This window comes from Jaculus jaculus, chromosome 3 (genome assembly GCF_020740685.1).
Source record: "Jaculus jaculus isolate mJacJac1 chromosome 3, mJacJac1.mat.Y.cur, whole genome shotgun sequence".
NCBI classification, from domain to species: Eukaryota; Metazoa; Chordata; class Mammalia; order Rodentia; family Dipodidae; genus Jaculus; species Jaculus jaculus.
Genome location: NC_059104.1, coordinates 136,125,802 through 136,147,989, shown reverse-complemented (window position 1 = coordinate 136,147,989; position 22,188 = coordinate 136,125,802). Strand labels below are relative to the sequence as shown.

General features: G+C 39.3%; 1 protein-coding gene across 5 annotated transcripts in view; it reads left to right on the top strand.

Moving 5' to 3' along the window:
- Window positions 1–22,188, top strand: part of Lrrc28 (leucine rich repeat containing 28) — a 143,944-nt gene that overhangs the window by 14,889 nt on the left and 106,867 nt on the right. For all 5 annotated transcript variants that reach the window (XM_045146588.1, XM_045146587.1, XM_045146586.1 and 2 more), the window contains exons 3-5: window positions 1,319–1,359; window positions 13,840–13,877; window positions 14,796–14,933. In XM_045146588.1, the coding sequence (XP_045002523.1) occupies window positions 1,319–1,359; window positions 13,840–13,877; window positions 14,796–14,933 (217 nt within the window). The remainder of the gene's footprint in view (window positions 1–1,318; window positions 1,360–13,839; window positions 13,878–14,795; window positions 14,934–22,188) is intronic.

Sequence of the window (22,188 nt, the reverse complement as noted above, 5' to 3'; positions counted from 1 at the left end):
AGTCCCAGTCTCTGTTCTTTATGAGTCATGTTAGTACCTGGAGGCTTTGTGGATTCTCCTTACTTTCTTGGTAGGAGCAGGACTTGAACATTTAAGGACTGTGTTACTTATTAGGCTGCTATAACAAAGTATCACAAACTGAGCTGGGAGGTGACTCAGTGAATAAAGTGCTTGCCACATAAGTCTGGGGCCTGGGTTGGGATTCCCAGACCTCATATAAAAAGCCAGAGCTGTGGTGGGCTTCTGAATTCCAGTGAGCCTGCTTCAAGAAGGGAGGCAAAGACAGCAGAATTTCCCCCACGCTCATGGTGGAGTGGAGTGGAGTGGTGTACAACAGGGAGAGACCCTGCATCAAAATGAGGTGGAATGCGAGGAGGACTAAGCTGCATGTTGTCTCAGAATTACACACTCGTACCAGCACATCATAGCACGGGTATACCCATACTCAACACAAATGTTCACACAGACACACACCAAATAAATAAATAATGCCAAGTGGTTTGAAGAACGACAGTTTATTTGCTTGCAGTTTTGGAGGCCAGAATCCAAAAGTAGGTTGTGGTCAGGGCCAGCTCCTCTGGTGGGACTAGTGGCTGCTCAGCAGACCCTTCTCCCTGGTTCACGCATTGCCCGCAGCACTGGCTGCTCCCTGGCCAGGACTGCACCGCTGCAGCTGCTGGTTTTCTCAGAGCATGGCTTCTTCCTTCTGTGTGTCAAGCACTTTCTGTCTTCCATGACCATAGAGTGTGAGGTTTTTGGTTTTGCTAGTGGACATTGATTTTAACGGTTTCAGTTATAAATTGTTGTTGTGGTTTATGTAAGCATGAGTCTCAGACTTTCTGATTTGTTATTATTACTATTATTTTATTTATTTCTTTATTTATTTTGGTTCTTTGAGGTAGGGTCTCACTGTAGCTCAGGCTGACCTGGAATTTACTATGTAGTTTCAGGGTGGCCTCGAACTCATGGCGATCCTCCTACCTCTGCCTCCCAAATGCTAGGATTGAAGGCATGTGCCACCACACCCGGCTGTTTTTTGTTTTTGAGGTGGAGTCTCGCTTTAACCCAGGCTGACCTGAAATTCACTATGTAGTCTCAGAGTGGCCTCAAACTCAGTGATCCTCCTACCTCTGCCTCCTAAGTGCTCCCAATTGGGTGCCTCCCAAGGGGTGCGCCTCCACGCCTGGCCTCTGATTTATTATTTTTACATTCTCAAAAGATATACCCTTCAAGAAGATGGTACTTTGTGTTAAAGCTAAATAGAAATGTTAACATACTTTTCCAAAGATAAAATTTAATTCTGAGTTTTTATTTTCAGCCGGAAAACCTTGCTCAGAAGCTTCCAAACCTTGTGGAACTGTGAGTCTGTTTATTCAAATTCTTTAAAATACAAGTGTGGGAATAATTTTAAATAAATTTAAATTTGAAACAATAGGACTCATTATTTTAATGTATTAACATATTACTTTTGGCTGTCATTACCATGTTGCCCCTGTGGCGAGACCTGGGATTTTGCTAAACCCAATAGTATTTTTAAAGCATGTTACCATTTTGAGTTGTGGTCTAAATATCTTTGCTCAGACAGTGAAGCTACTCTGGGTACAACTGGTTATTACAGAAAACTTCTAGATATGCTGTGAAGTTGGGAAATTCTGTTATTGTTGTTATTCCTGCATGTGATTCTTGAAATAAACTGTTAGGAGGCATAAAATGTTTAAAACATCAATTAAAATCTCTCCTTCCATCTGCCACACTTCATGAGTTTTAGTTGTTTTGGTGGTTCCCTCCATCATGCTAAGTAATAGGTTTTTACTGTGTTTTGTTTTCTTATAGTGCTGTGGGCTTTCATTGGGTGTGGTGGGCCAGGGCTTTACCTGGTCTAAATTAAGCCCCAAGGCATCATCCCCTAAGACCCTTGGCCTGCAGTCCCTGCCTCCCTGTATGGGACCTCTAGGGTTACTTTGTATCCCCCAGGACCTGTAAATAGGAAAAGCTTTATTTTCATCCTATTCTTTAAAAGTGCTCTCCATCTTACAGATCTTAAAACACAGGTATATTTTATTTCAGATTACTGTGCCTGACCTAAAGTAAGAAATAGGTTCATATGTTAAGCAGGTTATAAAAACTACTTGAAAATCCCTGTTTGTCAGTTCCAATCCCCAAGTTAGCTCAGGTTTCTTTCTGTGTTTTATCTTGGTTGTTGTTGCTATTATTGATAATGGGCTACATTTTCCTGTTTTTTTTTTTTGTTCCTATGCTGATTGATTTTAATTTTTAAGTTATATTCTAGAAATTGGGAATGTTAAGTTTTGCAGACTGTAATCTATTATATTCTCTGAAAGAGTATTGACATTATTATTTTACCAGAAATTTATCTAGTATAAGTCACATAGTACTAGTTTTTTTCTTGTAGGGCAACTGAAATCTTAGTCTAACTTTTATTCTGAGCTGTAGTTTCCTCCACATATGCATAGTTTTGAGGATAGCCATTGATCCATTGATTTAGGCTGATTTTGTATATGAGATCTGAGTTTCTTCTTTCTGGAATTCTCCTTTTTTTTTTTTTTTTTTTTTTTGGTTTTTTGAGGTAGGGTCTCACTCTAGCCCAGGCTGACCTGGAATTCACTATGTAGTCTCAGGGTGGCCTCAAACTCATGGCAATCCTCCTACCTCTGCCTCCTGAGTGCTGGGATTACAGGCATGCACCACCACGCCCGGCTTGGAATTCTCCTTTTCTAGTGGCTGTGGTTAGTCTGAATTCTGGTAGTCTGGCTCTTTAGCTGCCAAGGTTAACATTTTCTATCAGAATTTTAGCCATCTGACATGGTATTTGTCTGTACTTTACCTTACTCTGCTTACTCTTTTCTAAAAAGGAAAATAAGACCCAGTACTATTCCTTCTTAAGTTTTGACTGTCCTGCAGGGTTATAGTACAGCCGTATGTGGTATACAGCTTTAGGTCGTTGAGATGAACTTTCACACCAGGCATAGTTATGGAAGAAGGGATATGTACTGAAGCTTACAGATCCAGGGCAAGTTCCACAATGGCAATGGCAGAAGAAGCTGGCCTACTTTTACAAAACCTGAGTAGAGAGAGCAAAGCTACAAGCCAAAAGCAAGCAAGCAAACAAACAACAACATCAAAACCCCCTCAAAAGCCATACCACCCAGCACACTTTCAGGTGATGCTGGGTATGGTGGTGCATACTTTTAATCCATGCCATGAGCTTGAGGCCACCCTGAGACTACATAGTGAATTCTAGGTCAGCCAGGGCCAGAATGAGACCCTACCTTAACAAAATAAAATAAAAAATTTTAGGTGCAATTCAGACACCTTACATATTTTTAGACTGATATTAAAAATTGGCCACCACACCTCAGGGCTGGACCGTAAGATCTGCCCAGTGACAACTCTTCTAGCCAGGTGGCTGGAAATCCAAGAAGCATTAATAAAATTCCTAAATCTATTGAGGGACATCCATTCAAACTATCACATTTTAGGGTTGGGGTGTATATATGTGTGTGTATGTCTTCTTGGTGCTTTTGTTGTTAATTGCTGGAGGATGAACTCAGTAGGATCTTCTGTTGTGCTGAAACTGGAGCTCACTTTCTTGTAATTTTCCTATTTCTTTATGATTAAGGTGGACTCTTTAAAGTTAACATTAGTTCTTTCATTCTTTATTTTTCCACCAGTCTGAAAAACCAAGTCTCTTTATTTGAATGTTTGGATCATTTACATTTAATGTGATTACTGTTATGATTAAGGATTTTGTTTTTCATGTGTGTATTTAATTATCCCAGCAACCTTTATTGATAAGTCTATTTTTCATTGTTGAATTTTGTGTACACTTTTGTTGAAAATTGGTCAACCATGATCATACAGGCATAGTTTTGAGTTCTCAGTTCTGTCCCATGATCTTTATGCTATCTTTTTGCTAGTAATACAGGAATTTGGGGTCCCTTGTACATGTGCACCAATAAATTTGAGTGTTCCGGGATCCTTGTCTTATTAATTCGAAGCTTGAAATCCACAGACCAGAGGATAAGGTTCAGAATAAATTTATTACAGTTTAAAGCTTTAGGAGGACAAAGAGAAGGGGGCTTAAACCTAGAACATAAGAGAAGGAGGAAGCAAGGTGAAGCTCTTGCCCAGGGAAGCAACAGGAGGCTTGAGAAGCCCCATGAGGGAAGAATAAGAAGGCAGAGCTTTTGCCCTGAAAGGCAAGAAGAGGTCTGAGAAGCCCACCTGGACACTCAGATCTGGTTGTTTTGTTTTGTTTTTTATGGGGAGTGGCTACATGAGGAAGAGCAAGTTGGCAGGTTGCTATGGATGAAGACCAGCTTTTACAGCTTTTTCAGTAATCTTAGTTAAGGATCAGAGTTTCTGTCCTCTATTAAGGGTGCAAGCTTAATCTTTTGTTACCCTGCCTGGCCAATTTCCATCTCCTATCATTTCCCCTTCTAAGAGGTAGCCTTAACTGCTGCTAGGGGATTAGGACAAAGGGTTAGTCTTACTTCTTCAAGCTGAATAGGGCCACTGGGTGTTGCAATTGGGGTACCCCTCTAGTGGACATTCTGCAATACCACAAAAGTTTACTGGTGGTCTTACAGTGTGGGAAGAAACCTATGATCCTAGTGGGGGAAAATGGGAGAAATGAGGGAGAAGCAAGTGTCAGGTACATTGGGGTTTAGAGAGTCCTCAGGATTCCCATTCATGTAGCATTTCTGGCCTTGGTGGGCATTCCAGGGGACCTAGGTAGATGGAATTGGATTGTCACTGGACCATCTGAATGTGGGCTAACTGTAGATGAGAGGATACAAGGTTAAGATAATAATTAAACACAGTGTCCCAAAATTAGCAACGTTATTACCAGAAATTCTAAGCATGATTTTCTTTCACCATGAAGAGCTAGAAATTTACCAAATAGGGCTGGAGGGATTGCTTAGTTGTTAAAGCATTTGCCTGAAAAGCCAAAGGACCTAGGTTCAGCTACCCAGGATCCACGTTAGCCAGATGCACAAGGAGGCACACACATCTGGAGTTTGTATGCAGTGGCTGGAGGCCCTGGTGCACCCATTCTCTTTCTGTGTCTCTGTCTCTGTCTCTCTCCCTCCCTCTTTCTCTGTCAAGTAAATAAACAAATAAATAAAAGTTTAAAAAAGAAATTTACCAAATAGTGTGGCCTATACCTGTTCTTGTGAAGCAAATGAGACATTAACGAATTATCAAGAATATGTACACAGCATTTAACTTTTATAATGTTTCAGATGCCATTGAGTCATAGTACATCTGTCTAAATTTACAGTCTGTATTGTGATGTTTAAACTCTTTAAGATTTACTTTACTTTTTGGCTATATTTTTCTGTGGGTTGCTTAAGGTCAAGAAGATAGCCAAAATTTAATTTTATATTGTAATTTTGAAGGTCAGTTGGTGGGTCTTTAGGAGAGACTTTCAGGGACCTGGGAGGCGCCCTGTGGCTCTCTCAGCATTTGTGCTGTCTGCTGGGACGGTCAGGGCTGTGCTGACCATGTGGCTTCCCTTGCCTAAGAAGCATTGGGTTTCCCCCTCTGTTCTGACTCTCCTTCTGCAGACTGGATAGTGATTGGAATCCAATATCTGGGCCTCCATGTCTTCTCTGATCAAGAAGATAGGCGAATTATCAAGAGCTTTTGGGCCTCTAGAGGAAGAAGTGCCCTATCATCTCCTGAGCCCTTTTGACCTGGAGGGGTTGAGACCAAAATATAGGGTACCCTTTTAACTCCAAAGTCCTTGGTTCTGGCTGCTACATCTGGTTGTTAAACACCCAGGAGAAAAATGCTAACATAGAGTAGGTCTGTACCTCCTGTCTTTAACAAAACAGATCTAGTTAAAACATGGTCTTTAAAAACATCAACATTTAACTTATGTTGTCTTTTGACATGGTAAGCCATATCTGAAAGACAGGAACATATAATTTAACATTTGTAAGTACAGACAAAACATGTTAACAGTCCTGGAGATAATTTTTATTAACAAAATTATTAACTCTAACTTTCATTTAGTCCTAGTGCCCCGGTGAGAGCCACCAGTCTTGTTCCTGTGTATTATAAGTAGGTGTACTTTTAATCTTGAAGGAATTTCTAGGAGGACAATCTGTTATCTCAGGGGACAGTTACATCAGTTAGTACACATGGAACCAACCTTACAATTCTGGGGTAGCTACTGCTTGATCTTAGGGTATAATCTTTTTATATGTTGCTTTGTTTGGTTTGCTGGTATCTTCTTGTGGGATTTTGCAACTGTTTATATAAGAGTTCATATCTCTGTTGTTTTATAATTTTTCCTGTCCTTGGTATCATTTTACCTTTCCTTGGTATTATAGTAATATTGGCCTTAGGATGAGCTTTTCTTTAAGATTTGTGTCTTTTTGTTTCAGCCGTTTTCTCATGCCTAAAGCAACTGTGAAGTTGAACAGTTACCTGTGATTGATTTCAGCTTTCAGTATTGGGTGTAGAATTTTTGTACCAGGCAAACTTCTTTGCAAGTGGAGTCTTCAGGAAACCTTGAGAGAAGATGAATGATGATAATTCTCTGGGAAATGAGGCTTGGAAGGAGCTCCAGTGCTGCTGCTTTTCTGTTTGTGGGCTTTTGGCTTTCCAGGGTTTCTTAGTCTTGGAGTGTGGAGGATGGGACTTGCTCAAGTGAAAATACTGTTCTCACATTTTGTAATGTTTTTCTTACATAGATATTTCCTTATTACTAATTTTAAGTTCTTTTATTCTGCATGTGTATGTAATTTTCTGTATTAAATGTTTTCTGTTTGAAATTTTTTATCAGTATTATGATTGATTTTCTGGAAAAGAAGTGGTTTTTTTTTTTTTTTTTTTGAGGTAGGGTCTCACTCTAGCCCAGGCTGACCTGCAAATCACTATGGAGACTCAGGGTGACCTTCAACTCACAGCAGTCCTAACCTCTGTGTCCCTGCTGGGATTAAAGGCATGTGCTACATGCCTGGCCTGGAAAAGAAGTTTTTATTCTACTACTTTTTCTTAGAATTAGTTTTATAAGAAATTGAAAATAGAATTTTCTAAGTTAGCTATACCATTTTATATTTCCCCCTCCCCTTCCAGCTCCTCCTTCCTCTCCTCTTCCATCTCTCCATCCCTCTCCTCCTCTCTGACCCTCTTTTTCCCTCTTCTTCCTCTCCTCATTTCTTTGCCTCTCTTTCCCTCCCCTTTTTCCATCCTTTTCTCTGTCCCTCTCTCTGTTCTCATATGGCCCAGCCTGGCCTTATACTTGCTATGTAGCCAAGAAACCCCTGATGATCCCGTTCCTACCTCACAAATTAGGGATCACAAGTGTGAACCACTATGTGTAGCTTATTAGTTATTTTTCTGACAGAACTCACTTAGGGGGAGAAATATTTATTTTGGTTCACAATGTCAGCTCATCATAGTGGGGAAAGCATAGCGTATGGCTCAGTACTGTGCCGGGGGTGGCGGCTGGCTCACAAGTTGGCAGACAGGAAGCAGAGAAGGGAGAACTCAGGCCTTTCCTTAGGTTTCTCCTGTCCCTCTTTCATTCCTCTTAGGCCCCAGCTCATGGGATGGCTATCACTCATTCAGAGTAGATTTTTGTTCTTCAGTTATTTCTCTCTGATACTCCTTCGGTGCTCCTTCATTAGCACTGTCTGCAGTGTCTGCATCACTGTTCTTTCTTTTAGTTGTTCTGATAAAATCATGGCTTATCACACTGAGTTTGTAGTTCTCTAGCGTCTAATGATACTGAACTACTTTTCCTATACACATTTGTTTCACCTGTGTCTTTTCTTTGGTGATATGTCTGTCCATGTTTATTGCTTTAATTGTACTTAAAATATTTTTATTTATTTGTAAACAAAAAGAGACAGAGAACGGGCATGCCAGGGCCTCTGGCTACTGCAAATAAACTCTAGATGCACGAGCTACATTGTGCATCTGGCTTTACGTGGGTACTAGGGTATCGAACTAGAGTTGTTAGGCTTTGCCGGCAAGCATCTTAACCACCATCTCTCCATCTCTTTAATTGTATATTTTTATTATTGAAGTTTATGAGTTCTTTAGAGAATATTCTAGAACCTAATAGTCTACTTTGTAAACAAATACTTTCTTCCCTTTTTATGCTCTTTTTCTAAAGCAGAAGTTTACTTTTTGATGAGATCTAGTTTATCAATTTTTGCTGGCATGTACTGTGTATTATGCTTTTGATGTCAAATGTAAGCATCTGAGGGCCCAAAGATTTTCTCCTTTTCCTCCCGAAAAGTAATACATTTTTGTTGTCTGCTTATCTCGTGTATTTTTCAGGGATTAGGATTTATATTTTCTAGCATTCCTTCCTTTCGTCTTTTTTGTACTCCTAGCACTTTCATGGTGTTCATTACCCTCTCACTTGCAGTTTCTGAAAAGATATCTGTTATTCTTCTATTTGTTTCTTTGTCTGTAATGTGTCTTTTTCTTCCCTTGTACTACTTTGAAGAGTTTCCCTTATTTTATTTTATTGTTACTACTGGTCTTGTTATGTGGCAGTAAGACATTGAATGGAACCCAAGGACTGTGCCTGCTAGACAAGTGCTGTATCACTGAGCCGTACCCTAGATTCCTGGTGTTTTACACTATTTTGTAGGAATTTGGCTTTGATAATCTTACTATTTTTCCTTGTTTGTCAGGGTCATTGAGCTTCTGGAGTCTATGTTTTCATCACCTTTGGACAATTACTGATGTTTTTCTTCAGAGGCTTATTTCTATACTCAGTCTTTGGCCCATACTTGTGAGACTTTTGCATGTTTGTTAGACTGTTTAATACATCCCATAGTTACCAAGGCTGTTCTTTTTCAGTGTCTTTCTCCATTTAAGTTGGATAAATTGCATTTCTTACTAGTCAACAGCAATCTGTTAATCCTATCCAGTGACATTTCTACTTTATTATATATCTTTGATTTCTAGCAGATATATTTAGTTCTTTATATCATCTTTATATCTTGTAGTTTTCATAATATTCACAATTTTCATTTAACTACTCAAATATGATTATTATGGCTGCTGTAATATGTTTGTCTGCTAACCATTGGTATCCTGGGCTTATTAGTACTGCCTGCTTTTTTCTCCTGGTTTTGGATCATATTGTCATGATTCTTTTTTTTTTAAATATTTTTAAAAATTGTTTTGTTTATTTTATTTATTTATTTATTTGAGAGCTACAGGCAGAGAGAGAGAGAGAGTGAATGGGCACGCCAGGGCCTCCAGCCACTGCAAACAAACTGCAGATGCATGCAACTCGTGCATCTGGCTAATGTGGGTCCTGGGGAATTGAGCCTTGAACCAGGGTCCTTAGGCTTCACAGGCAAGCGCTTAACCGCTAAACCATCTCTCCATCCCTATTGTCATGATTCTTATCTAACACCTTTTGATTTGATTACGAATTTTGATAAATTTCCCATTGTCAGGTGTCTGTGTTTTTGCAGTTTAGTTTGATTGTCTTAATGTTTCCTTACAGTAGGTCTAGTATGACCTCAGACATAAGTGGGGGGGAGGGGTAGCCTTGTTGTAAAGGCTGTGTTCTCTAAGCTCTGTTGGAATACCCCAGCTGAGCCACAGGATTGGTACATGTGCTCAGAACTTGAATGTATGCTTCTCAGACCTATGCAAACTTTGTGGATAGCTCAGCCTATAGCTTTTCTTCTGCTTTGTGCCCAGTTTCTCTTAGACACCTGCATTTTAGAAATGAAAAGTCAAGGGATCTCTCAGGTTAAAATATTCAAGCCTCTTAATATTTTCTTGGCATTTCTGTCTTCTCAACTTTCCCTTCTACTTCCAGTCTCCTGGGCTTAGGTATATGCCTCCACCTGCTCCCCAGTGCCCAACTTGCCTGTAAGAGAAATGCAGGAGAGTTTGTGACTACCACACCAGCTTTTTTTCTTTTAGGAAGCATAGTCTTCTTTTCCTGTTTCCATTATCTGAAAACAGTTGTTTCAGGGGCTAGAGTGATGGCTTAGTGGTTAAGGGGCTTGCCTGGGCAGCCTAAGGACCAGGTTTGATTTCCCAGTACCCACATAAACTAGATGTATCTGGAGTTCATTTGCAGTGTCTGGAGGCCCTAGTATGCCCATTCTCTCTCCCTTTCTCTCTCACTTGCTCTCTTTTTGCTTCTTTCTCTGTCTGTCTCTCTTAAATAGACAAATAAATCTTTTTAAAAGAGTTGTTTCATATAATCAGCTTTTTTTCTTGTTTATAGCAGTTAAGTAAAGCTAGCCCCCATTGCCCTATCATGGTTTGAAATGGAAGTCCTTTCTTCCCAATTTAAAAAGAAATAGCAACTTTTTTGTCTTAGAATAATTTCATGTCTATAGAAAAATTGTAAAGATAGTATGTGTTCTGGTACATACCTCCTCAGTTCTTCCTGGTAACATTTTACCAGCTCCATAATATATTTGTCAAGCTGGGTGTGGTGTCACGTGCCTTTAATCTTAGCATTTGGGTGGTAGAGGTAGGAGGATCACTGAGTTTGAGGCCTGCCCAAGACAACATCGTGAATTCCAGGTCAGCCTGAACTAGAGCAAGTTCCTACCTCCAAAACAAACAAACAACAACAGTATCACAGTACATTTGTGAAGAACAATAGAAAAACCACCAAGCCATTTTCTGAAGTGGCTATACCCTACAGTGGCATTCCTGTAACAGAGTGTGATTTCCTTCAGGGTTTCAGTAGAACATGATAAAAACTAGTTCATGTGGCAACGTGAGTATTTCAGCTGCTCTGAAATTGCATTAAAATTAAAAAGAAATGACTTGAAAGTCAAAAGTCTTGAGCATGTGATTCCAATTGACTCATAGCTTGGTAATGATGCCAGTCACTTGGTAATGATGCCAGTACCATTCTTGGGCCTCTCCCTGTGTGCCAACAAGTACTGTGCCAAAGCTTTGTACTCATTAGTTTATTTGGCTGTACAGCATTCCTATGTTTATGGTATTTTTTTAGAATTTTCTTTTATCAGTTAGGAGAGCAAGAGGATCAGTCTTCCTGTGGCTATACGGCTATGAAGGTACAGTAAAGGTAGTAGTGTTCTAGTCTATCCTTCATCCAATTTCCAAGCAAGGATTTGCTACCCTGAGAGCCACTATGCTAGTATGAGTCTCAATTGATTGTACCCTAGAATTTCCTGTGGAATTGGAATGGTGTTTCACTTAGTAAATGATAGTTTTGGATACCAGTATGTTGAAGATTTGGTGATTGTGGTGTTTGCAGGATTGGAAACACCCTACTTTCTAGCATTGTTATTATGAAGTAAATGGACCTAGCATACTAAAATACAATTTTACTTAAATCTTGTGTCTGAGTGTGTTGGAAATCAGAGTAAAACTTCCAGTTTTAGATCTTCGCTTTCCACCTTGTTTGAAGCAGAGTCTGTGTTGTTCACCACTGTGTTTGCCTGGCTGCCTGCAAGTTTCTCATGCTCCTGTCTCTGCCTCCTGTCTCGTCCACCATCTACTGGGATTACAGGCATCGTGTCTGGCTTTTATCTGGTTTGTACACATGTAGTACAGCATCACATGCTGCCTCATCTGGCTTTTACTTGAATGTTGGTATCCGGACTCCAGTACAAGCAAGCACTTTATCTCCTGAGCCCCAGACATAATTTTTAAGTTGAAGTCATAATAGTAGATACTGTTGTTCACATTTCGATTTTGGACAGTTTAAGGCCTTTTATTTTTATTTATTTACTTGAGAGAGGGAATGAGGCAGAGAGAGAGAGAATGGTTGTGCCAGGGCTTCCAACCACTGCATATGGACTCCAGATGCGTGCACCACCTTGTGCATCTGGCTTATGTGGGTGCCAGGGAATTGAACCGAGGTCATTTGGCTTTATGGGCAAGTGCCTTAACCGCTAAGCCATCTCCGCAGCCGAGTTTAAGGCCTTTTTATAGGTAGAACTCAGGACAAGTATTTTGCTGAGGCAATTTTTAAAACTTCATTCTGGTTTTTCCTTTTTGATTTTATTTTATTTTATTATTTATGTGTGTGTGAGAGAGAAAGGCAGATGGAGAATGGGTGTGCCAGGGCCGTCAGCCACTGCAAACAAACTCCAGATTCATGTGCCTCCTTGTGCATCTGGCTTACGTGAGTCCTGGGAAATTGAACCTGGGTCCTTTGGTTTTGCAGGCAAGTGCCTTAACCGCTAAGCCATCTTTCTAACCCCACCATTCTGGTTTTTCATATGATGGCACTCCAGGTTTTGTGTAAAAAATACAGGCTTCTACATTTGTGTAGTAAATACAGGCATGTATATTTTTGTGTGTGCATATATTTATTTACAGTTTTTGGCACAAATCTTATTGATAAATTAGATATTCCTTCCTAAAATTAGTGATTCCAAAGTACTTATTCTAAAGTGTGTAATGAGTTCATATGTACAAAGCAAAAAATGAAATTTGTCATAGAATACTTGAGTAAATTCTGTCATACAGTTATCAAACAAGAGCTTGCTGTCTGACACACATCCAAGCCAATACTATGGCATGGAATTTTGCCAAAAGCAAAAGCTGTGTTGTTTTGCCAACTGGCAGCGAGGACAGGAACTACAGCTCAGCTGTCTGTCCTCTGTCAGTGGCAGTGTGAGGACTTAAAGGAAGGCTAGGGGCAAAGCTGCTTGTTTGTTGAAGACATGGGAGAGTGGGTTTCTTGTCATTAGATGGGGTGTTACTTCTGCTTGGGGGATTTTGAGCTTTTGACATTGTTGACAAGATGACTTCCATATCCATTTTAGCAAAGCTGGTTCCAACCCTTAAGAATCACTAACCTTTTCTCTCTCTGTAGAACTTATGTTGTAGTATATCTAGCATTTAGCTGATTTTAGTGCTAATAGGTTAATATCCACTAAAACATGGATTTAATTTAGTATAGGAAAATCTTCATTAAAGTATTAGTTTTCTGTTCTTTTTCTTACTCTGTGCTTAGTCAGTATTAGACTTTTAAAATGTGAAAATTACTAAGCTTTTAAAAATATTTTATGGAAATTTATTTGTTAAATTACAATAAAACAATTGGTTTAAAATAAATTTTTCTAAGTCCAGCTCTCTCATCTCAAAATCAGTAATAAAACATTATTTTCTCAGATTATTCTTCTACCCTCCAAAGGCACTTACTTCCTTTTGAGTAGCTGGTTACTGGGGATTGTATGAAGTCTCCACCAGAGGGTGCTAAAGATACTCTAGTAGGAAAGTACTGGCAATTTAGGCTTGCCTAGACTTGTCTGGCCTTTTTAAAGATTTGGTTTCTTGTTTACGATGTTCCTTTTGCTGTGAAATAAATTTTCTGTCCCTGACATCTGAGTATTTCTGCAGTTACTTGAAATGATAAAATTTAATGTATACGTTCCTGGTTATCAGTAAGAGTTCTAGTTTGAAATATCTTTATTTTGCAGTTTTCCATTAGAGACTAAACTTGTGTCTCCTTTTACTTATAAGTGTTGGTTTTTCTTTACACCATAGGTTTATTAATGAAAACCTGAATACTTTAAGTGAAGTGGATAAACTAGTAATTTTAGATTGAGTTTGAAAAAAATTCTGCAGAATGTATTCTATATGCTTTTAAAATTACATAATAAGCAAATAGATTTAATATTTGTGATTCTGACATGAAATATTACTCTCAAAGTACTACTAGTTAGCTGTGATAACCATGTATTTTGTTAATATAGTAGGGTGTGAAAGAAAGTTTTGCCTCATATTTGATAAATTTTAAATTGAGCATTTATTAACTGATTATCTGGCAGAAGCACCAAATGATAACAGCTTTTCCCTCTGTTTTTCTGCTCTTCCACATAGGTACCTTCACTCAAATAATATAATTGTGATTCCAGAAGGTAAGCATATTTTGCTTTGCAAGTAGAACAAATTATAAACCTAGTTGGTTGAATGTGTTAGGCAATTTTAATTATGATGTATTTTTAAATGTATTTGCTTTAAAGTCTTTTTCCATAATGAGTCCAGTTAAGAGTCATGATTAAATAAGTTTAAAAGAGCTATAATGGCTAGGTAAATTATTAAACAAACTGTTATTAGGAAAATAATAAAGTAGGATCTAGATATACTATATGAGGTCAAAATTTTTGTTTAGATAAAAGAGATCTTGTATAGTTTTATTATTTTTCTAATTTAATCTGTTTGAGGTAAGATTTCCCTTTGTAGTCAAGGCTGGCCTTGAACTTGCAGCTTTCTGTCTCTGCCTCTGGGCTGCTAGGATTTGAGGTGTGTGCCACCAGGCCTGGCTTTAAAAGGTAATCAAGCCTATCCTCAAATTCTTTACCCTCCTGTCTTACTCTCTTTGGCTCAATGATTGTGGGTATTCACCAACACATCTGGCCTCATTCTTGAATTATTTATCTAATTAAGTACTTTTCCCATTGTTAACATTTTTATATATTCTCTTTCGGTTTTTTGAGGTAGGGTCTCACTCTAGCCCAGGCTGACTTGGAATTCACTATGTAGTCCTCAGTGCAGCCTTGAACTCACTGTGATCCTCCTACCTCTGCCTCCCAAGTGCTGGGATTAAAGGCGTCTGCCACCACGCCCGGCATATATTCTCTTTTTAAAGTTATGATATTTATCTCAAGGTACAAGAATTTATCATTTCATAAGACTAGGCCCAATCTATGTTTTTACTGTTTTGTGACAGGAATGGGAAGTATTAAAATACTTCAAATTGTAATACTTGTATTTAAGATTTACTAAAACACTTGAATGAAACACCGTTTGCCCATCTCTTTCTCTTTTCTTTGAAGCTATTGGGTCCCTGGTAAAACTCCAGTGTCTGGATCTTAGTGACAATGCCTTAGAAGTTGTTTGCCCAGAAATTGGTCGTCTGAGAGCTTTACGTCATCTTCGATTAGCTAATAACCAGCTAAAATTCCTACCTCCAGGTAATCACAGTCTGTATTATGGTTTGTTTTATGTCATAAGTATGTTATCATTCATGCTTCTCTATGTCTGGGCACTGGACTGTGGATATAAATGCATTTGTAAGTATCTGTCTGTTTTGAAGATGAAGGAATTTGCATGAAATATGACCAAGAATCTTCTCCTTATGTGAATATGAGAAGGCATTTCTGTCTGAGGGCCATGGTTACTATAGGATGTATTGTGATCGGTGCCCCTTCCAGTTACTGCCCTGGCAAGATAATTGCTTAAGGAGCTATTCTAGTTCTGAATTTCACAGCATGTAAGTGTATGGTATGATATGATAGAATCATTTTAGTGTGCATAAGGCACATGCTTACATTGTTTTTTGTTTTGCATTTTTTTATTGTGGATGTATATGTTTGTGTGTGTTTGAGTTTGCATATGTAGATGTGGGGGGTCACACATATGCCATAGTGAATGTGTGGAGGTCTGAACACAACCTTTGGGTTGTTTGTCCTCTCCTTCCATTTTTGCTTGAGACAGGGTTTCCTTGTTTTGTTTTTACCTGTGCTGGCCTATACTCTACCTCCCATGACCATAGGCACATTGAGATTACAGATGTATGCTTGGAGCTTGGAGTCCAGCTTTCACTATGTAGTGAGGAGATTGATGTGCATTAACCTTGATTTTAAAAGGAGCATACAAAAATTTAATAATACTACTTGAGTTCTGGAATTGTCATTTCTGCCTGCCAAACAGGAATTAGATTATGATGTGCCTCGTAAGTAGTAAAAACAAACAAACAAAAACCCCTGTACTCTTGTGACTACCATGAATCTGGGACTTGTTTTGGGAGGGCATCCAGGGACCTTCCTTTGTGAATCCATGTATTTGCAGCTTTCACAAACATCATACATTGTTGGTCATGAGAGAAGGGTAATATGATTAAAAACAAGACAACTTATGATTCAAGCTTTACATCCACATAGCTATTGAAGAATGAGCAGAGAAAGCTACCGATGTACTGGTTGGATGGTATTGTTTTGACTAAGTAACTCTTTTAAAAACACCCACTACTCTGTCCATGTGAGCTGTGCCTGAAAGTTCATGTCCCTGTCAGTAGAACTTGAGGGATCTATGAGAAGATTAAACACTGCACATGTGAAATCCATAAAAAAACACATTTTTGTTATTTAAAAAAAATGCTTTGGCTGGGGGTGGCATTCCTTTACTTCCAGCACTTGAGAGGCAGAGGTAGGTGGATCAATGTGAATTTGAGGCCAATCTGGGACTAAAGAATGAGTTCCAGGTCAGCCTGGGCTACAATAAGACCATACATAAAAACAAACAAACAAGCAAACAAACAAACAAACAAACAAACATTTAAAGGTAGTTGACTGCTTAGCAGAAGATGACCCACCATTATCACATCTGCCAGGACTCACGAGACATTACAGAGGAAGTGGCGATCTCATTATGAGTGCTGCTCTCACAGCTATCCTGACAGCCAGTCTCAGGGAGATGGTGATGGACACTGAGGACACTCACAACTCATCAAAGAGAAATCCAGAGGTAGCAGAGAGCTCAACACTAAAGTAGGCTTGTAACACACCTGCCAAGGCTCATAGTACATTGCAAAAGTGGGGGCAGAAAGTTTATAAGAGCTACAGGGTAGGAAGGAATATCCTGAGGCATTGTCTCCCCTCTACCGACACTGACTCATGCATTCATGCCCCAACAGTGAAACAACCCCCCTGAGGAGGCCCCTAAGTGGATTGGGGCTGGGGAGAGGAATTATAAGACTATAAACCAGTGGGAATATGCCAGCCCCCAATAGTCATACAATAAAATTTATAATCAATGCAAAAAAATATAGTAGAGGAACTAGTTGGATGGAGAAAGGTTGCAGTGGGAAGAATATGAAGCGATGGGGAAAAACAGGGAATCAATGGGCCTATGATCAAAATACATTTTGTACATAACATAAAAATTATCACTAAAAAGTATGAATGTGCATAAAAAGAATAGTTTTACAAAAATAAAAACAAAAAGTACTTTCTCCACAGTTTTTTTCCAGATCATATATTTCTAGGTAAAGCATAATAAGTTGATTAATTTTTAGATTTTTGTATACTGGCCTTCATGAATAGATTCAACATTACTTACAAAGTAATATTACTGTGGCACTCACTTTGCTTTAGAAATAATATTTTAACCTCATATAGTGTCTTACGTATTTAATGAAAAATTCTTGAAGTCAGTATGGAGCATATCTCTAAGAGTTGATTCTGTGTGGTCAGCTCTGTAGAGATTCATCATTCTAGCTTGCATCAACTCTGTAAATTCAGTTGGTCAGAAAATTAGATCTCTTTTGAGGATTGCCTAGAAAGTGTGTCAACAGAGATAATAATTTAAGTTTTCATATTATATTCATATATGATCCTTATATGATATATAATGTATTGTAGAATGAAAATGTATGAATGTAATACTCTAGCTGTGAAGTTTTTATATGCCAAAAAACACTCAAAAAATACTGTCTATATTATTTTGTCATTTCCTGTAGTATCACTTTTTGTGGTAGAATGTGTCCATTTCCTTCCATAATATATTCCCAGAAATTAATGATGTACTTCTGATATCACTAAGTGCCTCCTAATAACTAGGGAAGGGTGAATGTTTCCTGGCTGGTTTCACATAATTTTATTTCTGTTTATTGCACCCATTTCACAAGCGTTTAGACATTTATTTTTTATTTGAGCTTTTTAGCTTTGTTTCTGTTGTCTGTACTTGGATTTGCTTGTTTGGAGTGATACTTTATAACAACTAACAGGCTTGACACTTGAGTCCCTCTGGATTGCTTCTATGACTTGCAGCCAACAAAGCAACACATAACACAGGTCTTGTCTGAGGTGTAGGACTCAGGCATTCTGAACTCAACCTGCTGCCTGCTATTCCGCCCTGCACATTAAACTGTCCCTTTAACTGCGAGGTCCTGAAACTTCAGGTGCTTCTGTGAATGGGAGGAAACCCAGTGTTTGTGATAGCACCATCACTCGCATGACTCTGCAGGAAGTGATTCATTTCTGGTTGTGCTCTCTTTCTTACTTTTTGTAATATTTGGTATCCTTCCAATTAGATATCTTTTGTTGTTGTTGTTGTTGTTGTTCCACCCAAGTACAAATTGGGAAAAGTGCAGAGAACACTAGAACAGAGGCAGAATAAAGGGATGTGAATACCATAGGCAAAATGTCATCTGTCCCTGGATTTATGGGACACGTTGCTGAACCTAATGTAAATGGAAGCACGCAGCATGTTCTTGCCTTTTCTTTTTGTGGTACTGGGGATTGAACTGAGGGCCGTGTATATGCTATGTATGCACCCTATCACTGAGCTAAATCCACATCTCTTTTTAAAATTGTTAAATAGGACATTTAAGGTTTTTTTGCTTTATTGACATTTTAAAATTTGAGTATTTTTTTAGTTAGCATGCAAAGTGAAAGGTTTCACTGAGACATTTTCATACACATATGTCTTTGCGCTTTGTTCTCAGTCCCCTGTCTTCTTTATCCTCCCACTTGCTGGTCCCGTCCTCCTCCACAAATAGCCCCCTCTTCGGCTTCCATGTCACACATATTCCATTACCTTTTCCTGCTCCTCCACCCTATAGTGTGTTCTCTAGAACTGATTTCTTTACTGAGGTAGTTGCCTGGAGATGCACCCATGCTGTTGCACATGTCAATATCCCATTCGTTTTACTGCATAATACTATTCTTTTGCATGATGATACAGTTTGTATATGGACTTTCCTCCTGATGATCATATAGTTAGGTTCTTCCTAGCTTTGTGTTTGTATGAATAAAACTGATAGGGCAATTCCTCTGTGGTTTCACCTGGGCCTTACCTGCCAAAGAGGAATTGGTGGGATGAGCAAGAGTGCTGCTTCCATGGCAAGCCTGACAACCTGTTCCAGGGCAATGGAGACACTGAGGATACTCAAAATGCACCAAAGCAGAAATCCAGACACTACTGAGAGCTCAACACTAAAGCACACTTAAAGCATACCCGCCAAGGCTCAGGGAATTCTGCAGGTGAGGGAGTGGAAAGAATATCAGAGTCACAGAGTGGGAAGGAATATGCAGATACATTGTCCCCCCACCCCAATGACTGGCTGCTGCTGTCACATCCCATAACCCACCACTCTATGGTGAATACTAGCATTCCCACTAAGGAGGGTCTTGAGTGGAATAAAGCAGAGAGGAAGGAAATAATGGTACCAATACATGATGTGTCCATACAAAGTTTCTACTTAATAACAAAAACAAAAAGAAAAGAAGCTGATCGAGCATTATTTTACTAGGCTGTTTGCCAACATACATTTTTATTTCTTTGGGGTAACTACCCCGGAATGAATAACCCTGCTTCATAGGGCAGGTACATATTTAACTTTATAAAGCGATTGCATGGCAGTTTTCTAAGTGGTTATACCACTTACACTCTTCTGCCAGCAACAAGCAAGTGACACATTCATTTCACATTCTTCCCAGTACTGGACTCGTCTTGTCTGCTTTTGGATTCTGTGTTTATCTTTAGCACATCTAATAGATATGAAAGTAGTTATTTTATTTTGCCTTAATTTGAATATTTCCCTTGTGACTAATCATACCATGTCTCTTCTCATGTATTTAGGATCTCTTCTAAATCTTTTTGAATTATAGGAAGTTGCTTCCTGCTTACTTTTTCAGTTGCTGAGAAATTCTCTTTGCATCGAGCACTACCATGCGCTTCCTGTCATATGTTAGTTACTCTGAGATTCCTCTGATGATTTCTTGCCAATAAGAAATTTACCTCAGCTTTTCTATTGTCTCCATTCCCTCTGTCTTCCCTAGCTGAAAGCCTCAAGTGCTTTGGTAAAATTACACCCCCTCTCTTTTCTTCTCTTCACTCTTCAATACTGGTAGGAAGGAGCTGGGGGTGAGGGGAATGTAGCTCTGCTGTCCTTGTCTGTATCTCCTCTGGATTCTGTGTGGGTATGTCAGTCCACGTGATGCTCTTGAAAGTTGGACTAGTTTCTGTTTAACCATTGCCTGGGCCAGATTCCGTGTCCTCCCTTTCTTTTTGTTAGAGCATGCTGCGGGTGAGGATCTCTTTTCTTTTAAAATGGGCTTGTTATTCCATTTAGGTCTCCAGTGTCCCCAGTTGTTTAAGCATTTTAAAAACTGGAGACCTATGATGTCTTTTGACTTTCTATTTTCAAAGTGGTATTAACTTGCCTTTCTCCCAACTGGCTACCATGGTTTGTAGCTCTTCTGTGTCTTCTTTCTGTCTTCCTTTGTATTCCTTACACATGTCTTAGTGTTCCATCCTGTTTCCTCTGTTGGCTTTCTTCCAGGGCTCACAATAAACACCTTTAACTTAGTACTCTTAGGAAATTGTGCCACTGCATATGGATGGTGAGAACCTGACAGTACCATACTTCTGTGGATCCTCCTTCCTTGGTTCTGTTGCGTCTTTATTTTATTTTATTTCTACATAAGGAATACAAGTTCTTCACTCTCTTCTCTAGGTCTGCCTCCTGTTACTATTTCTCTCCAGCTCAAGGGCTTCCTTCACGTTGTAGTTGTACTGTGAACCATCCTTGGTGTGTGTGTGTTGTTGTTTTGTTTTTCAAGGTAGGGTCTCACTCTGTAGCCCAGGCTGACCTGGAATTCACTATGTGGTCTCAGGGTGGCCTCGAACTCACAGCAAACCTCCTACCTCTGCCTCCCCGGTGCTGGGATTAAAGGCATGCGCCACTACGCCCGGCTCTGTTGACATGTTTTTGTTATGAAGAGGTACCTTTATTTCACCTTACTTTTGAAGAGAGATTATTTTTCTTTTCTTTTTTATTTTTATTTATTTATTTGAGAGTAGCAGAGAGAAAGGGAGGGAGGGAGGGAGGGAGAGAGAACGGGTGCAGCATGGTCTCCAGCCACTGCAAATGAACTCCAGATGCATGCGCCCCTTGTGCATCTGGTTTTCGTGGGTCCTTGGGAATTGAGCCTCAAACTGGGGTCCTTAGGCTTCACAGACAATCGCTTAACCACTAAGCCATCTCTCCAGCCCAGAAAGATTCTTTTATTTTTTCAATACTTTAAGGATGACCTTCCATTTTCTCTTGGCCTCCACTGCTTGTGATGAAGAGTCACTTGTTTTCTATACTATTGTACCCAGCCTATAATGTCTTTTATTATGACGGCATTAAGTTTTTCCCTTCATTATTGTTGGTAGTATTGTACATTTATGATGTGTCTTGATTTTAGACATATTTCTCCCTGTTGGAGATTTGCTTGGTTCTCCAAATGAAAGTTTTCTGCCATTTCTTCAAATGTTTCGGTGCCCCACGTTTCCCCTTGTGGAACTTTTACATGTTAGGTCACGTGGTAGTACTCGTCAGGCGGCAGGATCCTTATTCGTTTGCCTGTTTTGTTGTTTAATCTTTCTTTCTTCTCGATGTATAAATTTGTTGACTTGTCTTCTGTTCTCTGCCATGAACTTCAGTGTGGTGTTTGTTAGGCTTCTCTTTTACAATCCATTTAGGTGCTGTAAGCAGTGCCATAGTTTATCGACAACATGTTTGTTTCTCATGATGATGGAAGCTGTGAAGTCCAAAATCAAGACACCAGCAGGCTTGGGTGTCTGGTGAGGGCCTGTTTACTGGTTGGCATATAGCATGGCATCGTCTCCCTGTATCCTCATGTGGGTCTGAGGCTTGTTGTATAAGTGTAATAGTCCCCTTCATGAGGTCATCTACCATCAACCTAATGGTCTTCTAAAAGCCTCTTCTTCCTGTGTCATGAGGTTGGTGATTAGGTTTTAACTTAGGAGTTTTGCAGGAGCACAAGCATTCAGACCACAGCACCCTTTCGCCTTCTTGGGGCTTCTTCTTTTCTTGGTGCCCTGCTCTGTATTTTCTAGATACTTCATTTACCTTCAACTCCTATCTCTGCCTCTTTAGCTCCATGAGACTAGGGCTATTGGGGCCCCTGTGCTGTCGTCTAGAAGGGGCTTCTTGACAGAATGCTTGGGCCAGCATGGGCCTCACCTTGTATGTATATCTTATTTTAAGGATTAGAGTACTATGGTGCCTTGCTTGAAAACAGTTGTCTGAGAAGCTCTTTTTGACCAATTTTCTTGTATTTTGGTGGGAGGTGAGTCTATCATTGAAATTTACCCTATCATAGATATTATTTTGATTTCTTTCCTGATAGCATATTTGCATTCATATATATTCTT